Below are 21,296 nucleotides of genomic sequence, written 5' to 3' on the forward strand. Positions count from 1 at the left end.
CTTATAGCTTTCTAAATCTGTTATGAACTCCCTATGACATGCTTATAGCTTTATAAAGCTGTTATGAACTCCCTATGAACTCCCTATGAACTCCCTATGAACTCCCTATGACACGCTTATAGCTTTCTAAATCTGTTATGAACTCCCTATGACACGCTTATAGCTTTCTAAAGCTTTTATGAACTCCCTATGACATGCTTATAGACTCTAAAAGCTGTTATGAACTCCCTATGAACTCCCATGACATGCTTATAGCTTTCTAAAGCTGTTATGAACTCCCTATGAACTCCCTATGACACGCTTATAGCTTTCTAAAGCTGTTATGAACTCCCTATGACATGCTTATAGCTTTCATCTGTTATGAACTCCCTATGAACTCCTATGACATGCTTATAGCTTTCTAAAGCTGTTATGAACTCCCTATGAACTCCTATGACATGCTTATAGCTTTCTACAGCTGTTATGAACTCCTATGAACTCCCTTTGACATGCTTATAGCTTTCTAAAGCTGTTATGAACTCCCTATGAACTCCCTATGAACTCCCTTTGACATGCTTATAGCTTTCTAAAGCTGTTATGAACTCCCTATGAACTCCCTATGACATGCTTATAGCTTTCTACAGCTGTTATGAACTCCCTATGAACTCCCTTTGACATGCTTATAGCTTTCTAAAGCTGTTATGAACTCCCTATGAACTCCCTATATCATGCTTATAGCTTTCTACATCTGTTATGAACTCCCTATGACATGCTTATAGACTCTAAAAGCTGTTATGAACTCCCTATGAACTCCCTATGACATGCTTATAGCTTTCTACAGCAGTTATGAACTCCCTATGAACTCCCTATGACACGCTTATAGCTTTCTAAAGCTGTTATGAACTCCCTATGAACTCCCTATGACACGCTTATAGCTTTCTAAAGCTGTTATGGACTCCCTATGACATGCTTATAGCTTTCTAAAGCTGTTATGAACTCCCTATGACATGCTTATAGACTCTAAAAGCTGTTATGAACTCCCTATGAACTCCCTATGACACGCTTATAGTTTTCTAAAGCTGTTATGAACTCCCTATGACATGCTTATAGCTTTCTAAAGCTGTTATGAACTCCCTATGACATGCTTATAGACTCTAAAAGCTGTTATGAACTCCCTATGAACTCCCTATGACATGCTTATAGCTTTCTACAGCAGTTATGAACTCCCTATGAACTCCCTATGACATGCTTATAGCTTTCTACAGCTGTTATGAACTCCCTATGAACTCCCTTTGACATGCTTATAGCTTTCTAAAGCTGTTATGAACTCCCTATGACATGCTTATAGACTCTAAAAGCTGTTATGAACTCCCTATGAACTCCCTATGAACTCCCTTTGACATGCTTATAGCTTTCTAAAGCTGTTATGAACTCCCTATGAACTCCCTATGACATGCTTATAGCTTTCTACAGCTGTTATGAACTCCCTATGAACTCCCTTTGACATGCTTATAGCTTTCTAAAGCTGTTATGAACTCCCTATGAACTCCCTATATCATGCTTATAGCTTTCTACATCTGTTATGAACTCCCTATGAACTCCCTATGACATGCTTATAGCTTTCTACAGCTGTTATGAACTCCCTATGAACTCCCTATGAACTCCCTATGACATGCTTATAGCTTTCTAAAGCTGTTATGAACTCCCTATGACATGCTTATAGCTTTCTAAATCTGTTATGAACTCCCTATGAACTCCCTATGAACTCCCTATGAACTCCCTATGAACTCCCTATGGCATGCTTATAGCTTTCTAAATCTGTTATGAACTCCCTATGAACTCCCTATGAACTCCCTATGAACTCCCTATGAACTCCCTATGGCATGCTTATAGCTTTCTACATCTGTTATGAACTCCCTATGACATGCTTATAGCTTTCTAAATCTGTTATGAACTCCCTATGAACTCCCTATGAACTCCCTATGAACTCCCTATGGCATGCTTATAGCTTTCTACATCTGTTATGAACTCCCTATGACATGCTTATAGCTTTCTAAATCTGTTATGAACTCCCTATGAACTCCCTATGAACTCCCTATGGCATGCTTATAGCTTTCTACATCTGTTATGAACTCCCTATGACATGCTTATAGCTTTCTAAAGCTGTTATGAACTCCCTATGAACTCCCTATGACATGCTTATAGCTTTCTACAGCTGTTATGAACTCCCTATGACATGCTTATAGCTTTCTACATCTGTTATGAACTCCCTATGAACTCCCTATGACATGCTTATAGCTTTCTACAGCTGTTATGAACTCCCTATGGCATGCTTATAGCTTTCTAAATCTGTTATGAACTCCCTATGACATGCTTATAGCTTTCTACAGCTGTTATGAACTCCCTTTGACATGCTTATAGCTTTCTAAATCTGTTATGAACTCCCTATGAACTCCCTATGACATGCTTATAGCTTTCTAAATCTGTTATGAACTCCCTATGACATGCTTATAGCTTTATAAAGCTGTTATGAACTCCCTATGAACTCCCTATGAACTCCCTATGACACGCTTATAGCTTTCTAAATCTGTTATGAACTCCCTATGACACGCTTATAGCTTTCTAAAGCTGTTATGAACTCCCTATGACATGCTTATAGACTCTAAAAGCTGTTATGAACTCCCTATGAACTCCCATGACATGCTTATAGCTTTCTAAAGCTGTTATGAACTCCCTATGAACTCCCTATGACACGCTTATAGCTTTCTAAAGCTGTTATGAACTCCCTATGACATGCTTATAGCTTTCTACATCTGTTATGAACTCCCTATGAACTCCCTATGACATGCTTATAGCTTTCTAAAGCTGTTATGAACTCCCTATGAACTCCCCATGACATGCTTATAGCTTTCTACAGCTGTTATGAACTCCCTATGAACTCCCTTTGACATGCTTATAGCTTTCTAAAGCTGTTATGAACTCCCTATGACATGCTTATAGACTCTAAAAGCTGTTATGAACTCCCTATGAACTCCTATGAACTCCTTTGACATGCTTATAGCTTTCTAAAGCTGTTATGAACTCCCTATGAACTCCCTATGACATGCTTATAGCTTTCTACAGCTGTTATGAACTCCCTATGAACTCCCTTTGACATGCTTATAGCTTTCTAAAGCTGTTATGAACTCCCTATGACATGCTTATAGACTCTAAAAGCTGTTATGAACTCCCTATGAACTCCCTATGAACTCCCTTTGACATGCTTATAGCTTTCTAAAGCTGTTATGAAGTCCCTATGAACTCCCTATGACATGCTTATAGCTTTCTACAGCTGTTATGAACTCCCTATGAACTCCCTTTGACATGCTTATAGCTTTCTAAAGCTGTTATGAACTCCCTATGACATGCTTATAGACTCTAAAAGCTGTTATGAACTCCCTATGAACTCCCTATGACATGCTTATAGCTTTCTACATCTGTTATGAACTCCCTATGACATGCTTATAGACTCTAAAAGCTGTTATGAACTCCCTATGAACTCCCTATGACATGCTTATAGCTTTCTACAGCTGTTATGAACTCCCTATGGCATGCTTATAGCTTTCTAAATCTGTTATGAACTCCCTATGACATGCTTATAGCTTTCTACAGCTGTTATGAACTCCCTTTGACATGCTTATAGCTTTCTAAATCTGTTATGAACTCCCTATGAACTCCCTATGACATGCTTATAGCTTTCTAAATCTGTTATGAACTCCCTATGAACTCCCTATGACATGCTTATAGCTTTCTAAATCTGTTATGAACTCCCTATGAACTCCCTATGAACTCCCTATGACATGCTTATAGACTCTAAAAGCTGTTATGAACTCCCTATGAACTCCCTATGACATGCTTATAGCTTTCTACAGCAGTTATGAACTCCCTATGAACTCCCTATGACACGCTTATAGCTTTCTAAAGCTGTTATGAACTCCCTATGAACTCGCTATGACACGCTTATAGCTTTCTAAAGCTGTTATGAACTCCCTATGACATGCTTATAGACTCTAAAAGCTGTTATGAACTCCCTATGAACTCCCTATGACACGCTTATAGTTTTCTAAAGCTGTTATGAACTCCCTATGACATGCTTATAGCTTTCTAAAGCTGTTATGAACTCCCTATGACATGCTTATAGACTCTAAAAGCTGTTATGAACTCCCTATGAACTCCCTATGACACGCTTATAGTTTTCTAAAGCTGTTATGAACTCCCTATGACATGCTTATAGCTTTCTAAAGCTGTTATGAACTCCCTATGACATGCTTATAGACTCTAAAAGCTGTTATGAACTCCCTATGAACTCCCTATGACATGCTTATAGCTTTCTACAGCAGTTATGAACTCCCTATGAACTCCCTATGACACGCTTATAGCTTTCTACAGCTGTTATGAACTCCCTATGAACTCCCTATGAACTCCCTATGACATGCTTATAGACTCTAAAAGCTGTTATGAACTCCCTATGACATGCTTATAGCTTTCTACAGCAGTTATGAACTCCCTATGAACTCCCTATATCATGCTTATAGCTTTCTACAGCTGTTATGAACTCCCTATGAACTCCCTATGACATGCTTATAGCATTCTACAGCTGTTATGAACTCCCTATGAACTCCCTATGACATGCTTATAGCTTTCTACAGCAGTTATGAACTCCCTATGAACTCCCTATGACACGCTTATAGCTTTCTACAGCTGTTATGAACTCCCTATGAACTCCCTATGAACTCCCTATGACATGCTTATAGACTCTAAAAGCTGTTATGAACTCCCTATGACATGCTTATAGCTTTCTACAGCAGTTATGAACTCCCTATGAACTCCCTATATCATGCTTATAGCTTTCTACAGCTGTTATGAACTCCCTATGAACTCCCTATGACATGCTTATAGCATTCTACAGCTGTTATGAACTCCCTATGAACTCCCTATGAGCTTATAGCTTTCTACAGCTGTTATGAACTCCCTATGAACTCCCTATGAGCTTATAGCTTTCTAAAGCTGTTATGAACTCCTTATGAGCATATAGCTTGCCCATATAGAAAGGGATGGAGAGAGAGAAGGAATGGATAGAGAAGAGCGAGAGAAAGAAATGGAGAAAGAGAATGGAGAGAGAGAAAGGGATGGAGAGAGAGAAGAGAGAGAGAGAGAGAGAGAGAGAGGGGGGGGATAGAGAGAGAAAGAGAGAGAGAGAGGGGGATAGAGAGAGAGAGGGGGATAGAGAGAGAGAGAGAGAGAGAGAGAGAGAGAGAGAGAGAGAGAGAGAGAGAGAGAGAGAGAGGGGGGATAGAGAGAGAAAAAGAGAGAGAGAGAGGGGGGGATAGGAGAGAGAGAGAGAGAGAGAGAGAGAGAGAGAGAGGGGGATAGAGAGAGAGAGAGAGAGAGAGAGAGGGGGATAGAGAGAGAGAGAGAGAGAGAGGGGGATAGAGAGAGAGAGAGAGAGAGAGAGAGAGAGGGGGGATAGAGAGAGAAAGAGAGAGAGAGAGAGGGGGATAGAGAGAGAGAGAGAAAGCGATGGAGAGAGAGAAAGGGATAGAGAGAGAGAGAGAAATAAATGGAGAGAGGAGAGAGAGAAAGAGCTGGAGAGAAAGAAGAGAGAGAAAGAGCTGGAGAGAGGGAAGGAATGGAGAGAGGAGAGAGAGAGAAAGGGATGGAGAGACAGAAAGGAATGGAGAGAGAGAAGAGAGAAGGAATGGAGGAGAGAAGAGCGAGAGAAAGGGATGGAAAGAGTTAAAGGGATGGAGAGAGAGAAAGGAATGGAGAGAGAGAAAGGGATGGAGAGAGAGAATGGGATGGAGAGAGGAGAGAGGAGAGAGAGAGAAAGGGATAGAGAGAGAGGAGAGAGAGAGAAAGAGCTGGAGAGAGGAGAGAGAAAGGGATGAATAGAGTGTGATAGAGTAGGTCTAGGAACAGATGGTGTCCTCTCTGAAACTCTTATTGAGTTTACATTTACATAGGCACACTGTCACCTTATGGACACACGCACACACACACACACACACACACACACACACACACACACACACAGTGAAATATAAGGTTTCCTCCAGGGTCCTTCTCGGTTCCAAGAGGTTTGTGTCTGACCTTGGAGAGGAAAGTCTGGGCAGAACCACACACAGGTCTCTGAGTTCCGTGGCTGTGTTGTCATAGCCAGGATGTGTTCTTGGTCTCGGTCCATCGCCACGGAAACAGAACCCGATGACGATCAGTGTGAATCTTCCATCCCTGTGTTTGTGTTTGTCCTAGAGGTGTGATTGTGAACAGATGTTTCCCCAGATTTCTTGATTATAGAGAATATGTTTCTGAATTGCTTGACTGCTGCCAATCTCTCTCCCTTCCCTCCCTCCTCTCCCTCTCCCTCTCCCTCTTCTCTCTCCCGTCCCCTTCTCCCCTCTCCCCCTCCTCCCTCCTCTCTGTCCCCCTCTCCCCTTCCTCCGTCCTCCCTCTCCTCCTCCCTCCCACTCTCTCTCCCTCTCTCTCCCTCTCTCTCTCTCCCTCCCCTCTCCCTCACCCCTCCTCTCTCCCTCCTCTCTCTCCCCCTCCCCCTCTCCATCCTCTCTCTCCCCTCCCCCTCTCCCTCCTCTCTCTCCCCTTCCCTCCCCTTCTCTCGCTCCCCCTCTCCCTCTCTCTCTCTCCCTCTCTCTCTCCCCTTCTCTCTCCCCCTCTCCCTCCTCCCTCTCTAAAGGTGTCTCTCTCTCCCTCCTATCTCTCTCCCTCCTCTCTCCCCCTCCCTCCCTCCTCCCTCTCTAAAGGTGTCTCTCTCTCCCTCCTCTCTCTCTCCCTCCTCTGTCCCCCTCTCCCTCCTCCCTCTCTAAAGGTGTCTCTCTCTCCCTCCTCTCTCTCTCCCTCCTCTCTCCCCCTCTCCCTCCTCCCTCTGTAAATGTGTCTCTCTCTCCCTCCTCCCTCTCTAAAGGTGTCTCTCTCTCCCTCTCTCTCTCCCTCCTCTCTCCCTCCTCCCTCTCTAAAGGTGTCTCTCTCTCCCTCCTCCCTCTCTAAAGGTGTCTCTCTCTCCCTCTCTCTCTCCCTCCTCTCTCCCTCCTCCCTCTCTAAAGGTGTCTCTCTCTCCCTCCTCCCTCTCTAAAGGTGTCTCTCTCTCCCTCTCTCTCTCCCTCCTCTCTCCCTCCTCCCTCTCTAAAGATGTCTCCCTCCTCTCTCCCCCTCTCCCTCCTCCCTCTCTAAAGGTCTCTCTCTCTCCCTCCTCTCTCCCTCCTCTCTCCCTCCTCCCTCTCTAAAGGTCTCTCTCTCTCCCTCCTCTCTCCTTCCTCCCTCTCTAAAGGTGTCTCTCTCGCCCTCCTCTCTCTCTCTAGGTGATGCTAGCAGAACATAAGGACAGAGAGGAGCTCTATGCCGTAAAGATCCTGAAGAAGGACGTGGTGATTCAGGATGATGATGTGGAGTGCACCATGGTGGAGAAGAGGGTCCTGGCCCTGTCCGGGAAACCTCCCTTTCTCACACAGCTCCACTCCTGCTTCCAGACCATGGTATACACACACACACACACACACAGAGGCAAACACACACACTACACACACACACGTCCTGGCCCTGTCCGGGAAACCTCCCTTCCTCACACAGCTCCACTCCTGCTTCCAGACCATGGTAAACACACACACACACTACACACACACACACACACACACACTACACACACACTACACACACACACACACACACACACACTACACACACTACACACACACACACACACACACACACACACACTACACACACTACACACACTACACACACTACACACACTACACACACACACACACACACACACAGAGGCACACTACACACACACACACACACTACACACACTACACACACACACACACACACACACTACACACACACACACACACACACACACTACACACACACACACACACACTGTGATGTCTTGATGACTGAGTCAGTCTGTGATGACTTGATGTGACTGAGTCAGTCTGTGATGACTTGATGTGACTGAGTCAGTAGGTGATGACTTGATATGACTGAGTCAGTCTGTGATGACTTGATGTGACTGAGTCAGTCTGTGATGACTTGATGTGACTGAGTCAGTAGGTGATGACTTGATGTGTTGTGACTGAGTCGGTAGGTGATGACTTGATGTGACTGAGTCAGTAGGTGATGACTTGATGTGTTGTGACTGAGTCAGTCTGTGATGACTTGATGTGTTGTGACTGAGTCAGTCTGTGATGACTTGATGTGTTGTGACTGAGTCAGTCTGTGATGACTTGATGTGACTGAGTCAGTAGGTGATGACTTGATGTGACTGAGTCAGTATGTGATGACTTGTTGTGACTGAGTCAGTAGGTGATGACTTGATGTGACTGAGTCAGTAGTTGATGACTTGATGTGACTGAGTCAGTCTGTGATGACTTGTTGTGTTGGTGATGTCAGTCTGTGATGACTTGATGTGTTGGTGTTGTGACTGAGTCAGTATGTGATGACTTGATGTGTTGGTGTTGTGACTGAGTCAGTATGTGATGACTTGATGTGACTGAGTCAGTAGGTGATGACTTGATGTGACTGAGTCAGTATGTGATGACTTGATGTGTTGGTGTTGTGACTGAGTCAGTATGTGATGACTTGATGTGACTGAGTCAGTAGGTGATGACTTGATGTGACTGAGTCAGTATGTGATGACTTGTTGTGACTGAGTCAGTAGGTGATGACTTGATATGACTGAGTCAGTAGGTGATGACTTGATGTGACTGAGTCAATATGTTTTATTTAAGGGGGGGAGGACTGAGCCTAACCCTAACCCTTATTGTTATAGAGACATGAAAGCAGTACTCAGCAGACCTGCTAATACACAGACCACAGGAACATATTTTTTGTTTAACCCTTATGTTACCAGGTAAGTTGACTGAGAACACATTCTCATTTACAGCAACGACCTGGGGAATAGTTACAGGGGAGAGGAGGGGGGATGAATGAGCCAATTGGAAGCTGGGGATGATTAGGTGGGGCGGCAGGGTAGCCTAGTGGTTAGAGTGTTGGACTAGTAACCCGGAAGATTGCAAGTTCAAACCCCCGAGCTGACAAGGTACAAATCTGTCGTTCTGCCCCTGAACAGGCAGTTAACCCACTGTTCCTAGGCCATCATTGAAAATAAGAATTTGTTCTTAACTGACTTGCCTAGTTAAATAAAGGTTAAAAAAAGTGACCATTATGGTATGAGGGTTTGAGATGAACATTTCCTGTCCAAATGATCTATTCTATTGTCTCCCTCCCTCTCTCTCTCTCCCTTCCTCTCTCTCTCTCTGTCGATCTTTCTCCCTCCCTCCCTCTCTCGCTCTCCCTCTCCCCCTCTCTCCCTCCCTCCTTCCCTCTCTCTCACTCCCTCTCACTCCCTCTCCCTCCAACCCTCCCTCCTTCCCTCCTTCCCTCTCTCTCACTCCCTCTCCTCCAACCCTCCCTCCTTCCCTCTCTCTCTCACTCCCTCTCCCTCCAACCCTCCCTCCTTCCCTCCTTCCCTCCCCCTCTCTCTCCCTCTCTCTCTCCCTCTCCCCCTCTCTCCCTCCCTCCTTCTCTCCCTCCCTCCCTCTTTCTCTCTCTCTCTCCCCCTCTCTCTCTCTCTCCTTCTCTCCCTCCCTCCCTCTTTCTCTCTCTCTCTCCCTCTCTCCCTCCCTCCTTCTCTCCCTCCCTCCCTCTTTCTCTCTCTCTCTCCCTCTCCCTCTCTCCCTCCCTCCCTCCTTCTCTCTCTCCCTCCCTCTCTCTCTCTCCCCCCTCTCTCTCTCTCCCCCCTCTCTCTCTCTCTCCCCCTCCCTCTCTCTCTCCCCCTCTCTCTCTCTCTCCAGGACAGGTTATATTTTGTGATGGAGTATATCAACGGAGGAGACCTCATGTATCAGATCCAGCATGTCGGCAAGTTCAAGGAACCTCACGCTGTGTGAGTAAACACACACACACACACACACACACACACACACACACACACACACTGTGTGAGTTTGCAGAGTATATGGGTCTGTTCCCAAATCGAGCCATTAATCAATTCAAAGTTTACTTGTCAAATCAAAATCAAATTAAACTCTATTTGCCGAATACTGAAATGCTACTTACAGACCCTTAACCAACAGGTGAAATGCTACTTACAGACCCTTAACCAACAGGTGTAATGCTACTTACAGGCCCTTAACCAACAGGTGAAATGCTACTTACAGACCCTTAACCAACAGGTGAAATGCTACTTACAGACCCTTAACCAACAGGTGAAATGCTACTTACAGACCCTTAACCAACAGGTGTAATGCTACTTACAGACCCTTAACCAACAGGTGTAATGCTACTTACAGGCCCTTAACCAACAGGTGTAATGCTACTTACAGACCCTTAACCAACAGGTGTAGACCTCACAGTGAAATGCTACTTACAGGCCCTTAACCATCAGGTGAAATGCTACTTACAGGCCCTTAACCATCAGGTGTAATGCTACTTACAGACCCTTAACCAACAGGTGTAGACCTCACAGTGAAATGCTACTTACAGGCCCTTAACCAACAGGTGTAATGCTACTTACAGACCCTTAACCAACAGGTGTAGACCTCACAGTGAAATGCTACTTACAGGCCCTTAACCATCAGGTGAAATGCTACTTACAGGCCCTTAACCATCAGGTGTAGACCTCACAGTGAAATGCTACTTACAGGCCCTTAACCATCAGGTGAAATGCTACTTACAGGCCCTTAACCATCAGGTGTAATGCTACTTACAGACCCTTAACCAACAGGTGAAATGCTACTTACAGACCCTTAACCAACAGGTGTAATGCTACTTACAGGCCCTTAACCAACAGGTGTAATGCTACTTACAGGCCCTTAACCAACAGGTGTAATGCTACTTACAGACCCTTAACCAACAGGTGTAATGCTACTTACAGGCCCTTAACCAACAGGTGTAATGCTACTTACAGGCCCTTAACCAACAGGTGAAATGCTACTTACAGGCCCTTAACCATCAGGTGAAATGCTACTTACAGACCCTTAACCATCAGGTGTAATGCTACTTACAGGCCCTTAACCAACAGGTGTAATGCTACTTACAGACCCTTAACCAACAGGTGTAATGCTACTTACAGGCCCTTAACCAACAGGTGAAATGCTACTTACAGACCCTTAACCATCAGGTGAAATGCTACTTACAGACCCTTAACCAACAGGTGAAATGCTACTTACAGACCCTTAACCATCAGGTGAAATGCTACTTACAGACCCTTAACCAACAGGTGTAATGCTACTTACAGGCCCTTAACCAACAGGTGTAATGCTACTTACAGACCCTTAACCAACAGGTGTAATGCTACTTACAGGCCCTTAACCAACAGGTGAAATGCTACTTACAGACCCTTAACCAACAGGTGAAATGCTACTTACAGACCCTTAACCATCAGGTGAAATGCTACTTACAGACCCTTAACCAACAGGTGTAATGCTACTTACAGGCCCTTAACCAACAGGTGAAATGCTACTTACAGGCCCTTAACCAACAGGTGTAATGCTACTTACTACAGGCCCTTAACCAACAGGTGTAGACCTCACAGTGAAATGCTGACTGACCAGCCCTTAACCAACAGGTGTAGACCTCACAGTAAAATGCTGACCGACCAGCCCTTAACCAACAGGTGTAGACCTCAGTGAAATGCTGACTGACCAGCCCTTAACCAACAGGTGTAGACCTCACAGTGAAATGCTGACTGACCAGCCCTTAACCAACAGGTGTAGACCTCACAGTGAAATGCTGACCGACCAGCCCTTAACCAACAGGTGTAGACTTCACAGTGAAATGCTGACCGACCAGCCCTTAACCAACAGGTGTAGACCTCACAGTGAAATGCTGACTGACCAGCCCTTAACCAACAGGTGTAGACCTCACAGTGAAATGCTGACTGACCAGCCCTTAACCAACAGGTGTAGACCTCACAGTGAAATGCTGACTGACCAGCCCTTAACCAACAGGTGTAGACCTCACAGTGAAATGCTGACTGACTAGCCCTTAACCAACAGGTGTAGACCTCACAGTGAAATGCTGACTGACCAGCCCTTAACCAACAGGTGTAGACCTCACAGTGAAATGCTGACTGGCCAGCCCTTAACCAACAGGTGTAGACCTCACAGTGAAATGCTGACTGACCAGCCCTTAACCAACAGGTGTAGACCTCACAGTGAAATGCTGACTGAGCAGCCCTTAACCAACAGGTGTAGACCTCACAGTGAAATGCTGACCAGCCCTTAACCAACAGGTGTAGCCCTCACAGTGAAATGCTGACTGACAGGCCCTTATTCAACAGGTGTAGACCTCACAGTAAAATGCTGACCGACCAGCCCTTAACCAACAGGTGTAGACCTCACAGTGAAATGCTGACTGACCAGCCCTTAACCAACAGGTGTAGACCTCAGTGAAATGCTTACTTACAGGCCCTAAAATCTCTAGTGACTCCCAAACACGCATGCGGGAGCGTAATCATCGCCTGAATCTAATTAGCATAACGCAGCGATCCACATCAAGGAGGCTTTGTTGCGAAATAGGAAGCCAATTCTAGTTTTTAATTTTGGATTGGAGATGTTTAATGTCAGCCTGTAAGGAGAGTTTACAGTCTAACCAGACATCTAGGTATTTGTAGTTGTCCACATATTCTAATTCAGAACCGACCAGAGTAGTGATGCAAGTCGGGCGGGCGGGCAGCAATCGGTTGAATAGCATGCATTTAGTTTTTACTAGCATTTAAGAACAGCTGGAGGCCACGGAATGAGTGTTATTTGGAGTTTTGTTAAGTGTCCAAAGAAGGGCCAGAAGTATACAGAATGGTTTTGTCTGCATAGAGGTGGATCAGAGAATCACCAGCAGCAAGAGCGACATCATTGATGTATACAGAGAAAAGAGTCGGCCCGAGAATTGAACCCTGTGGCACCCCATAGAGAATCGCCAGAGGTCCGGACAACAGGCCCTCCGATTTGACACACTGAACTCTGTCTTGAGAAGTAGTTGGTAAACCAGGCGAGGCAATCATTTGAGAAACCAAGGCTGTTGAGTCTGCCGATAAGAATACGGTGATTGACAGTCCAAAGCCTTGGCCAGGTCGGTGAAGACGGCCGCACAGGGGAGGGGAGTGTCTTTTATCAATGGTGGTTATGATATCGTTTAGTACAGCAGGGGTCTCTTGATGATAAGGGAGAGAACAGCTCATGGCTGGGGGGGTCTCTTGATGAAGCTTCACGTCTTTCTTTTTTTCTTGGACGGTTTTGAGGGGTCGATATTTGATTGACGGTTTTGAGGGGTCGATATGTGATTGGACGGTTTTGAGGGGCTCGATATGTGATTGGACGGTTTTGAGGGGTCGATATGTGATTGGACGGTTTTGAGGGGTCGATATGTGATTGGACGGTTTTGAGGGGTCGATATGTGATTGGACGGGTTTGAGGGGTCGATATGTGATTGGACGGTTTTGAGGGTCGATATGTGATTGGGACGGTTTTGAGGGGTCCATATGTTATTGGACGGGTTTGAGGGGTCGATATGTGATTGGACGGTTTTGAGGGGTCGATATGTGATTGGACGGTTTTGAGGGGTCCATATGTTATTGGACGGTTTTGAGGGGTCGATATGTGATTGGACGGTTTTGAGGGTCGATATGTGATTGGACGGGTTAGAGGGGTCGATATGTGATTGGACGGTTTTGAGGGGTCGATATGTGATTGGACGGGTTTGAGGGGTCGATATGTGATTGGACGGTTTTGAGGGGTCGATATGTGATTGGACGGGTTTGAGGGGTCGATATGTGATTGGACGGTTTTGAGGGGTCGATATGTGATTGGACGGTTTTGAGGGGTCGATATGTGATTGGACGGTTTTGAGGGGTCGATATGTGATTGGACGGTTTTGAGGGGTCGATATGTGATTGGACGGTTTTGAGGGTCGATATGTGATTGGACGGGTTTGAGGGGTCGATATGTGATTGGACGGTTTTGAGGGGTCGATATGTGATTGGACGGTTTTGAGGGGTCGATATGTGATTGGACGGTTTTGAGGGTCGATATGTGATTGGACGGGTTTGAGGGGTCGATATGTGATTGGACGGTTTTGAGGGGTCGATATGTGATTGGACGGTTTTGAGGGGTCGATATGTGATTGGACGGTTCGAACACGGACATGTTTGCTACGTCCTGTTGATCTTATCAGATATCTCCTCTCCTCCCTCCTCCTCTCCTCTCCTCTCCTCTCTCTCTCTCTCTCTCTCTCTCTCCTCTCTCTCTTCTCTTCTCTTCTCTTCTCTTCTCTTCTCTCTCTCTCTCAGGTTCTATGCAGCAGAGATTGCCATAGGTCTGTTCTTCCTTCATCTGAAAGGAATCATTTACAGGTGAGTCTTTCGTCACAACATCATCTCAGACAGAGATAGTCATCACAACATCATCTCAGACAGAGATATTCATCACAACATCATCTCAGACAGAGATACTCATCACAACATCATCTCAGACAGAGATACTCATCACAACATCATCTCAGACAGAGATATTCATCACAACAGCATCTCAGACAGAGATACTCATCACAACATCATCTCAGACAGAGATACTCATCACAACATCATCTCAGACAGAGATACTCATCACAACATCATCTCAGACAGAGATATTCATCACAACAGCATCTCAGACAGAGATACTCATCACACCATCTTCTCAGTCAAAGATATTTATCAGTCTTGGCAGGAACTAATGGGATCACTTTTGTCTGGTTGTAATTTGGATATTTTTGTACCCCGTGAACAGTACTGTACCCTTCTGTCTGAGAGTCTAGTCTGTCTCTGTGTCGTCTCCTGTAGATATCGTACCCTTCTGTCTGAGAGTCTAGTCTGTCTGTGTGTCTTGTCTCCTGTGGAGACCTGAAGCTGGACAACGTCATGCTGGATGCTGAAGGACACATTAAGATAGTCTGTCTCTGTGTGCCTCTCCTAGGGATCTGAAGCTGGTTAACGTGATGCTGAAGGACACATTAAGATAGTCTGTCTCTGTGTGCCTTTCCTAGGGATCTGAAGCTGGACAACGTGATGCTGAAGGACACATTAAGATAGTCTCTCTCTGTGTGCCTCTCCTAGGGATCTGAAGCTGGACAACGTGATGCTGAAGGACACATTAAGATAGTCTGTCTCTGTGTCTTGTCTCCTGTAGAGATCTGAAGCTGGACAACGTCATGCTGGATGCAGAAGGCCACATTAAGATCGCTGACTTTGGGATGTGCAAAGAGAACATGTTAGACGGTGTCACCACCAAGACCTTCTGTGGGACCCCAGACTACATCGCTCCTGAGGTGTGTGTGTGTGTGTGTGTGTGTGTGTGTGTGTGTGTGTGTGTGTGTGTGTGTGTGTGTGTGTGTGTGTGTGTTTGTGAATAATTAAGTTGATTATGTATCACACGTTAGTCTGACAGGAGAGACAGATGGTTCAGTTCCTAGTGTTAACACCTACTGTGTGAGAGAGACAACACACACACACACACACAAAACACTCACACACACTCGTAGTGCTGTAGACAGTCTGTTATGGTCAGCGCTGGTTCACCTATCATGCTGTCTAGACCAGCTTCACCTAACATGATGTCTAGACCAGGATCTACTCTACTCTGTTATACTCTATACTCTACCTGCATTGTTTGCTGTTTGGGGTTTTAGGCTGGGTTTCTGTACAGCAATTTGAGATATCAGCTGATGTACGAAGGGCTATATAAATACATTTGATTTGATTTGATTTATATTCTACTCTATTATACTATATTCTCCATTATATTATTCTCTACTCTATTATACTCTATTCTCTGTTATATTCTACTCTACTCAATTGTACTCTTTTAAATTCTACTCTACTCTGTTATACTCTATTATATTCTACTCTTACATTCTACTCTACTCTGTTATACTCTATTATATTCTACTCTATTATTCTCTATTCTCCATTATATTATACTCTACAATATTATACTCTATTCGCTACTCTATTATACTCTACACTCTATTATATTCTACTCTACTCTATTATACTCTGTACTCTATTATATTATAATTTACTCTATTGTACTCTATTACATTCTACTCTACTCTGTTATACTCTATTATATTCTACTCTACTCTATCATAATCTATTATATTCTACTCTACTCTATTATACTATATTGTATTCTACTCTATTATACTCTATTCTCTATTATATTCTACTCTACTCTATTATACTCTATACCAAATTATATTCTTCTCTACTCTATTATACTCTATTCTCTGTTATATTCTACTCTACTCTATTATACTCTATAACCTATTATATTCTACTCTACTCTATTACACTCTATTCTCTATTATATTCTACTCTACTCTATTATACTCTATACCACATTATATTCTTCTCTACTATATTATACTATATTCTCTGTTATATTCTACTCTACTCTATTATACTCTATAACCTATTATATTCTACTCTACTCTATTACACTCTATAACCTATTATATTCTACTCTACTCTATTATACTCTATAACCTATTATATTCTACTCTACTCTATTATACTCTATAACCTATTATATTCTACTCTACCTATTATACTCTATTCTCTATTATATTCTACTCTACTCTATTATACTATATACCACATTATATTCTTCTCTACTCTATTATACTCTATTCTCTGTTATATTCTACTCTACTCTATTATACTCTATAACCTATTATATTCTACTCTACTCTATTACACTCTATTATATTCTACTGTATTATACTCTATTCTCCATTATATTCTACTCTGCTCTATTCTCTATTATATTCTACTCTACTCTATTCTACTCTATACTCTATTGTATTCTACTCTACTCTATTATACTATATTCTCTATTATATTCTAATATACTCTATTATACTCTATTCTCTATTTTATTATACTCTATTGTGCTCTATTAAATTCTACTCTACTCTGTTATGCTCTATTATATTCTACTCTACTCTATCATACTCTATTATATTCTACTCTATTATTCTCGATTCTCCATTATATTCTACTCTACTCTATTATACTCTATTCTCTATTATATTCTACTCTATTATACTCTACACTCTATTATATTCTACTCTATTATACTCTATACTCTATTATATTCTACTCTACTCTATTATACTCTGTACTTTATTATATTATGCTTTACTCTATTGTACTCTATACTCTATTATATTCTACTCTACTCAATTGTACTATTTTAAATTCTACTCTACTCTGTTATACTCTATTATATTCTACTCTTACATTCTACTCTACTCTGTTATACTCTATTATATTCTACTCTTACATTCTACTCTACTCTGTTATACTCTATTATATTCTACTCTTACATTCTACTCTACTCTGTTATACTCTATTATATTCTACTCTTACATTCTACTCTACTCTATCATACTCTTATATTCTACTCTATTATTCTCTATTCTCCATTATATTCTACTCTACTCTGTTATACTATATTCTCTATTATATTATACTCTACTCTATTATACTCTATACTCTACTCTATTATACTCTATTCTCTATTATATTCTACTCTACTCTATTATACTCTATACTCTATTTTATTCTACTCTATTTTACACTATTCTCTTATAGTCTACTCTGCTCTACTCTATTATATTCTACTCTACTCTATTATACTCTATAATCTACTCTACTATACTCTATGCTCTATTATATTCTACTCTATTATACTCAATTCTATTATTCTCTATTATATTCTACTCTATTATACTTTATTCTATGATATGCTATTATTTTATTATATTATACTTATACTGTACTCTATTATACTCTATATTCTACTCTATTATACTCTACTCTATTTTATTCTACTCTATTTTACTTATATTATACTTTACTCTATTCCACTCTACTATATTCTACTCTATTTTATTCTTCTCTATTCTACTCTATATTCTACTCTACTTGTTCCATTCTACTCTATCCTACTCTATTCTACTCTATTCCACTACTATATTCTACTCTATTTTATTCTTCTCTATTCTACTCTATATTCTACTTTACTATGTTCCATTCTACTCTATCCTTCTTTATTCTACTCTATATTATACTCTACTCTATTCCACTCTACTCTATTCTACTATATTCAACTCTATTATGTTCTACACTTTTCTACTCTATATTATATTATCCTCTATTCCACTCTGCTCTATTGTACTATATTCTACTCTATTCTACTCTATTCTACTCTATATTATACTTTACTCTATTCCACTCTACTCTATTCTACTCTATATTATACTTTACTCTATTCCACTCTACTCTATTCTACTCTATATTATACTTTACTCTATTCCACTCTACTCTATTGTACTATATTCTACTCTATTCTACTCTATATTATACTCTACTCTATTCCACTCTACTCTATTGTACTATATTCTACTCTATTCTACTCTATATTATACTCTACTCTATTCTACTATATTCTACTCTATTGTACTATACTCTACTCTATTCTACTCTATATTATATTATCCTCTATTCCACTCTACTATATTCTACTCTATTGTACTCTACTCTATTCTACTCTATATTATACTTTACTCTATTCCACTCTACTCTATTCTACTCTATTGTACTATTCTACTCTATATTCTCTATTCCACTCTATATTCTACTCTATTGTACTACTTCTACTCTATTTATACTTTACTCTATTCCACTTATTCTACTCTATTGTACTTACTTTATTCTACTCTATATTATACTTTACTCTATTCCACTCTACTATATTCTACTCTATTCTACTATATTCTACTCTATTGTACTCTACTCTATTTTATTCTACTCTATTCTACTCTATATTATACTTTACTCAATTCCACTCTACTATATTCTACTCTATTCTACTCTATATTATACTTTACTCTATTCCACTCTACTCTATTCTACTCTATTCTACTCTATTGTACTCTACTCTATTTTATTCTACTTTATTCTACTCTATATTATACTTTACTCAATTCCACTCTACTCTATTCTACTATATTCTACTCTATTCTACTCTATATTATACTTTACTCTATTCCACTCTACTCTATTCTACTCTATTCCACTCTATTCTACTCTATTTTATTCTACTCTATATTATACTTTACTCAATTTCACTCTACTCTATTCTACTATATTCTACTCTATTCTACTCTATATTATACTTTACTCAATTCCACTCTACTCTATTCTACTATATTCTACTCTATTCTACTCTATTCTACTCTATATTCTACTCTACTCTGTTCCACTCTACTCTATTTTATTATATTATTCTCGACTATATTGTATTCTACTTTATACTACTCTATATTATACTCTACTCTATTCCACTCTACTCTATTCTACTTTACTCTATTTCATTCTACTCTATTCTATTATACTATAATCTCTTCTACTCTATTCTGCTCTCTTCTATTCTTTTATATTCTACTCTATTCTACTAAATTCTATTCTATCGTACTCTCTTCTAATCTGTTCTCCTCTCCTCTCCTCTCCTCTCCCTCTCCCTCTCCTCTCCTCTCTCTCTCCTCTCCTCTCCTCTCCTCTCCTCTCCTCTCCTCTCCTCTCCTCTCCTCTCCTCTCTCTCCTCTCCTCTCTCCCTCTCCTCTCCTCCTCCTCACCTCCAGATCATTGCGTACCAGCCCTATGGGAAGTCAGTGGACTGGTGGGCCTTTGGAGTTCTGCTGTATGAGATGCTGGCTGGACAGGTAGGTGTGTGTGTGTGTGTGTGTGCACATATGTTAACATTTACTGTGGATATTAACCAATCCCCTCCTCCCCCTGTCCTGTCCTGTCCTCCTCCCTCTGTCTTGTCCTCTCCTCCTCCCCCTCTGTCTTGTCCTCTCCTCCTCCCTCTGTCCTGTCCTCTCCTCCTCCCTCTGTCCTGTTCTCCCCTCCTCCCTCTGTCCTGTCCTCCCCTCCTCCCTCTGTCCTGTCCTCCCCTCCTCCTCTGTCCTGTCCTCCCCTCTGTCCTCCCCTCCTCCCTCTGTCCTCCCCTCTTCCCTCTGTCCTGTCCTCCCCTCCTCCCTCTGTCCTGTCCTCCCTCTGTCCTGTCCTCCTCTTCCTCTGTCCTAGCCTCCCTTTGACGGTGAGGACGAGGATGAGTTGTTCCAGTCCATCATGGAGCATCACGTCTCCTACCCCAAGTCTATGTCCAAGGAGGCTGTTGCCATCTGCAAAGGGGTGAGGGGGAAAACACACCTCCTAATAACTTAATTGATTGTTTGTCTTCCGTTTCACTGCCATTTGGAGAGAGAGAGAGGAGAGGAGGGGGGAGAAAGGAGGAAAGAGAGGGGGAGGAGGTTGGGAGGGAGAGAGGGGAGGAAAGAGAGGGGGAGGAGGTTGGGAGGGGGAGAGGGGAGGAAAGAGAGGGGGAGGAGGTTGGGAGGGAGAGAGGGGAGGAAAGAGAGGGGGAGGAGGTTGGGAGGGAGAGAGGGGAGGAAAGAGAGGGGAGGTGGTTGGGAGGGAGAGAGGGGAGGAAAGAGAGGGGAGGAGGTTGGGAGGGAGAGAGGGAGGAAAGAGAGGGGGAGGAGGTTGGGAGGGAGAGAGAGAGGGGGAGGAAAGAGAGGGGGAGGAGGTTGGGAGGGAGAGAGGGAGGAAAGAGAGGGGGAGGAGGTTGGGAGGGAGAGAGGGAGGAAAGAGAGGGGAGGTGGTTGGGAGGGAGAGAGGGGAGGAAAGAGAGGGGAGGAGGTTGGGAGGGAGAGGAGAGGAAAGAGAGGGGGAGGAGGTTGGGGAGGGAGAGGAGAGGAGGAAATGAGGGGGGGAGGTTGGGGAGAGAGAGAGGGGAGTAATGTTGGGGAGGGAGGGAGAGAAGAGGAGGGGGAGGTTGGGGAGGGAGAGAGGGGAGGAAATGAGGGGGAGGAGGTTGGATAATGAAATGCAGTATGTCTCCTCTCCTCTGTCCTTCTGCAGTGTTCGTTCTGAAGAGGAGCTTTTCTCTGTCAGTCGTCCTTATACTCTGCTTATGCATCTTCTAAACACACACACACACACACACACACACACACACACACACACACACACACACACAGCTCAGTTATCCAGCAAAGCAGAGTCCATCCTCTCAATCAAACCTCAGTCTCGTCCTCGACCGTTACCCTTCAGTACCCACTTCCATCACACACACACACACACACACACACACACACACACACACACACACACACACACACACACACACACACACACACACACACACACA

The 21,296-nt window shown here is 42.8% G+C and overlaps 1 protein-coding gene across 1 annotated transcript in view; it reads left to right on the forward strand.

Moving 5' to 3' along the window:
- LOC135564840 (protein kinase C beta type) overlaps window positions 1-21,296 on the forward strand; it is a 189,820-nt gene that overhangs the window by 147,899 nt on the left and 20,625 nt on the right. Inside the window, exons 10-15 of the mRNA XM_065010900.1 lie at window positions 7,332-7,505; window positions 9,834-9,925; window positions 14,327-14,389; window positions 15,204-15,342; window positions 19,723-19,803; window positions 20,171-20,278. Of these exons, the coding sequence (XP_064866972.1) occupies window positions 7,332-7,505; window positions 9,834-9,925; window positions 14,327-14,389; window positions 15,204-15,342; window positions 19,723-19,803; window positions 20,171-20,278 (657 nt within the window). The remainder of the gene's footprint in view (window positions 1-7,331; window positions 7,506-9,833; window positions 9,926-14,326; window positions 14,390-15,203; window positions 15,343-19,722; window positions 19,804-20,170; window positions 20,279-21,296) is intronic.

The sequence above is a fragment of the Oncorhynchus nerka genome, linkage group LG26 (assembly GCF_034236695.1).
Source record: "Oncorhynchus nerka isolate Pitt River linkage group LG26, Oner_Uvic_2.0, whole genome shotgun sequence".
Lineage (NCBI taxonomy): Eukaryota > Metazoa > Chordata > Actinopteri > Salmoniformes > Salmonidae > Oncorhynchus > Oncorhynchus nerka.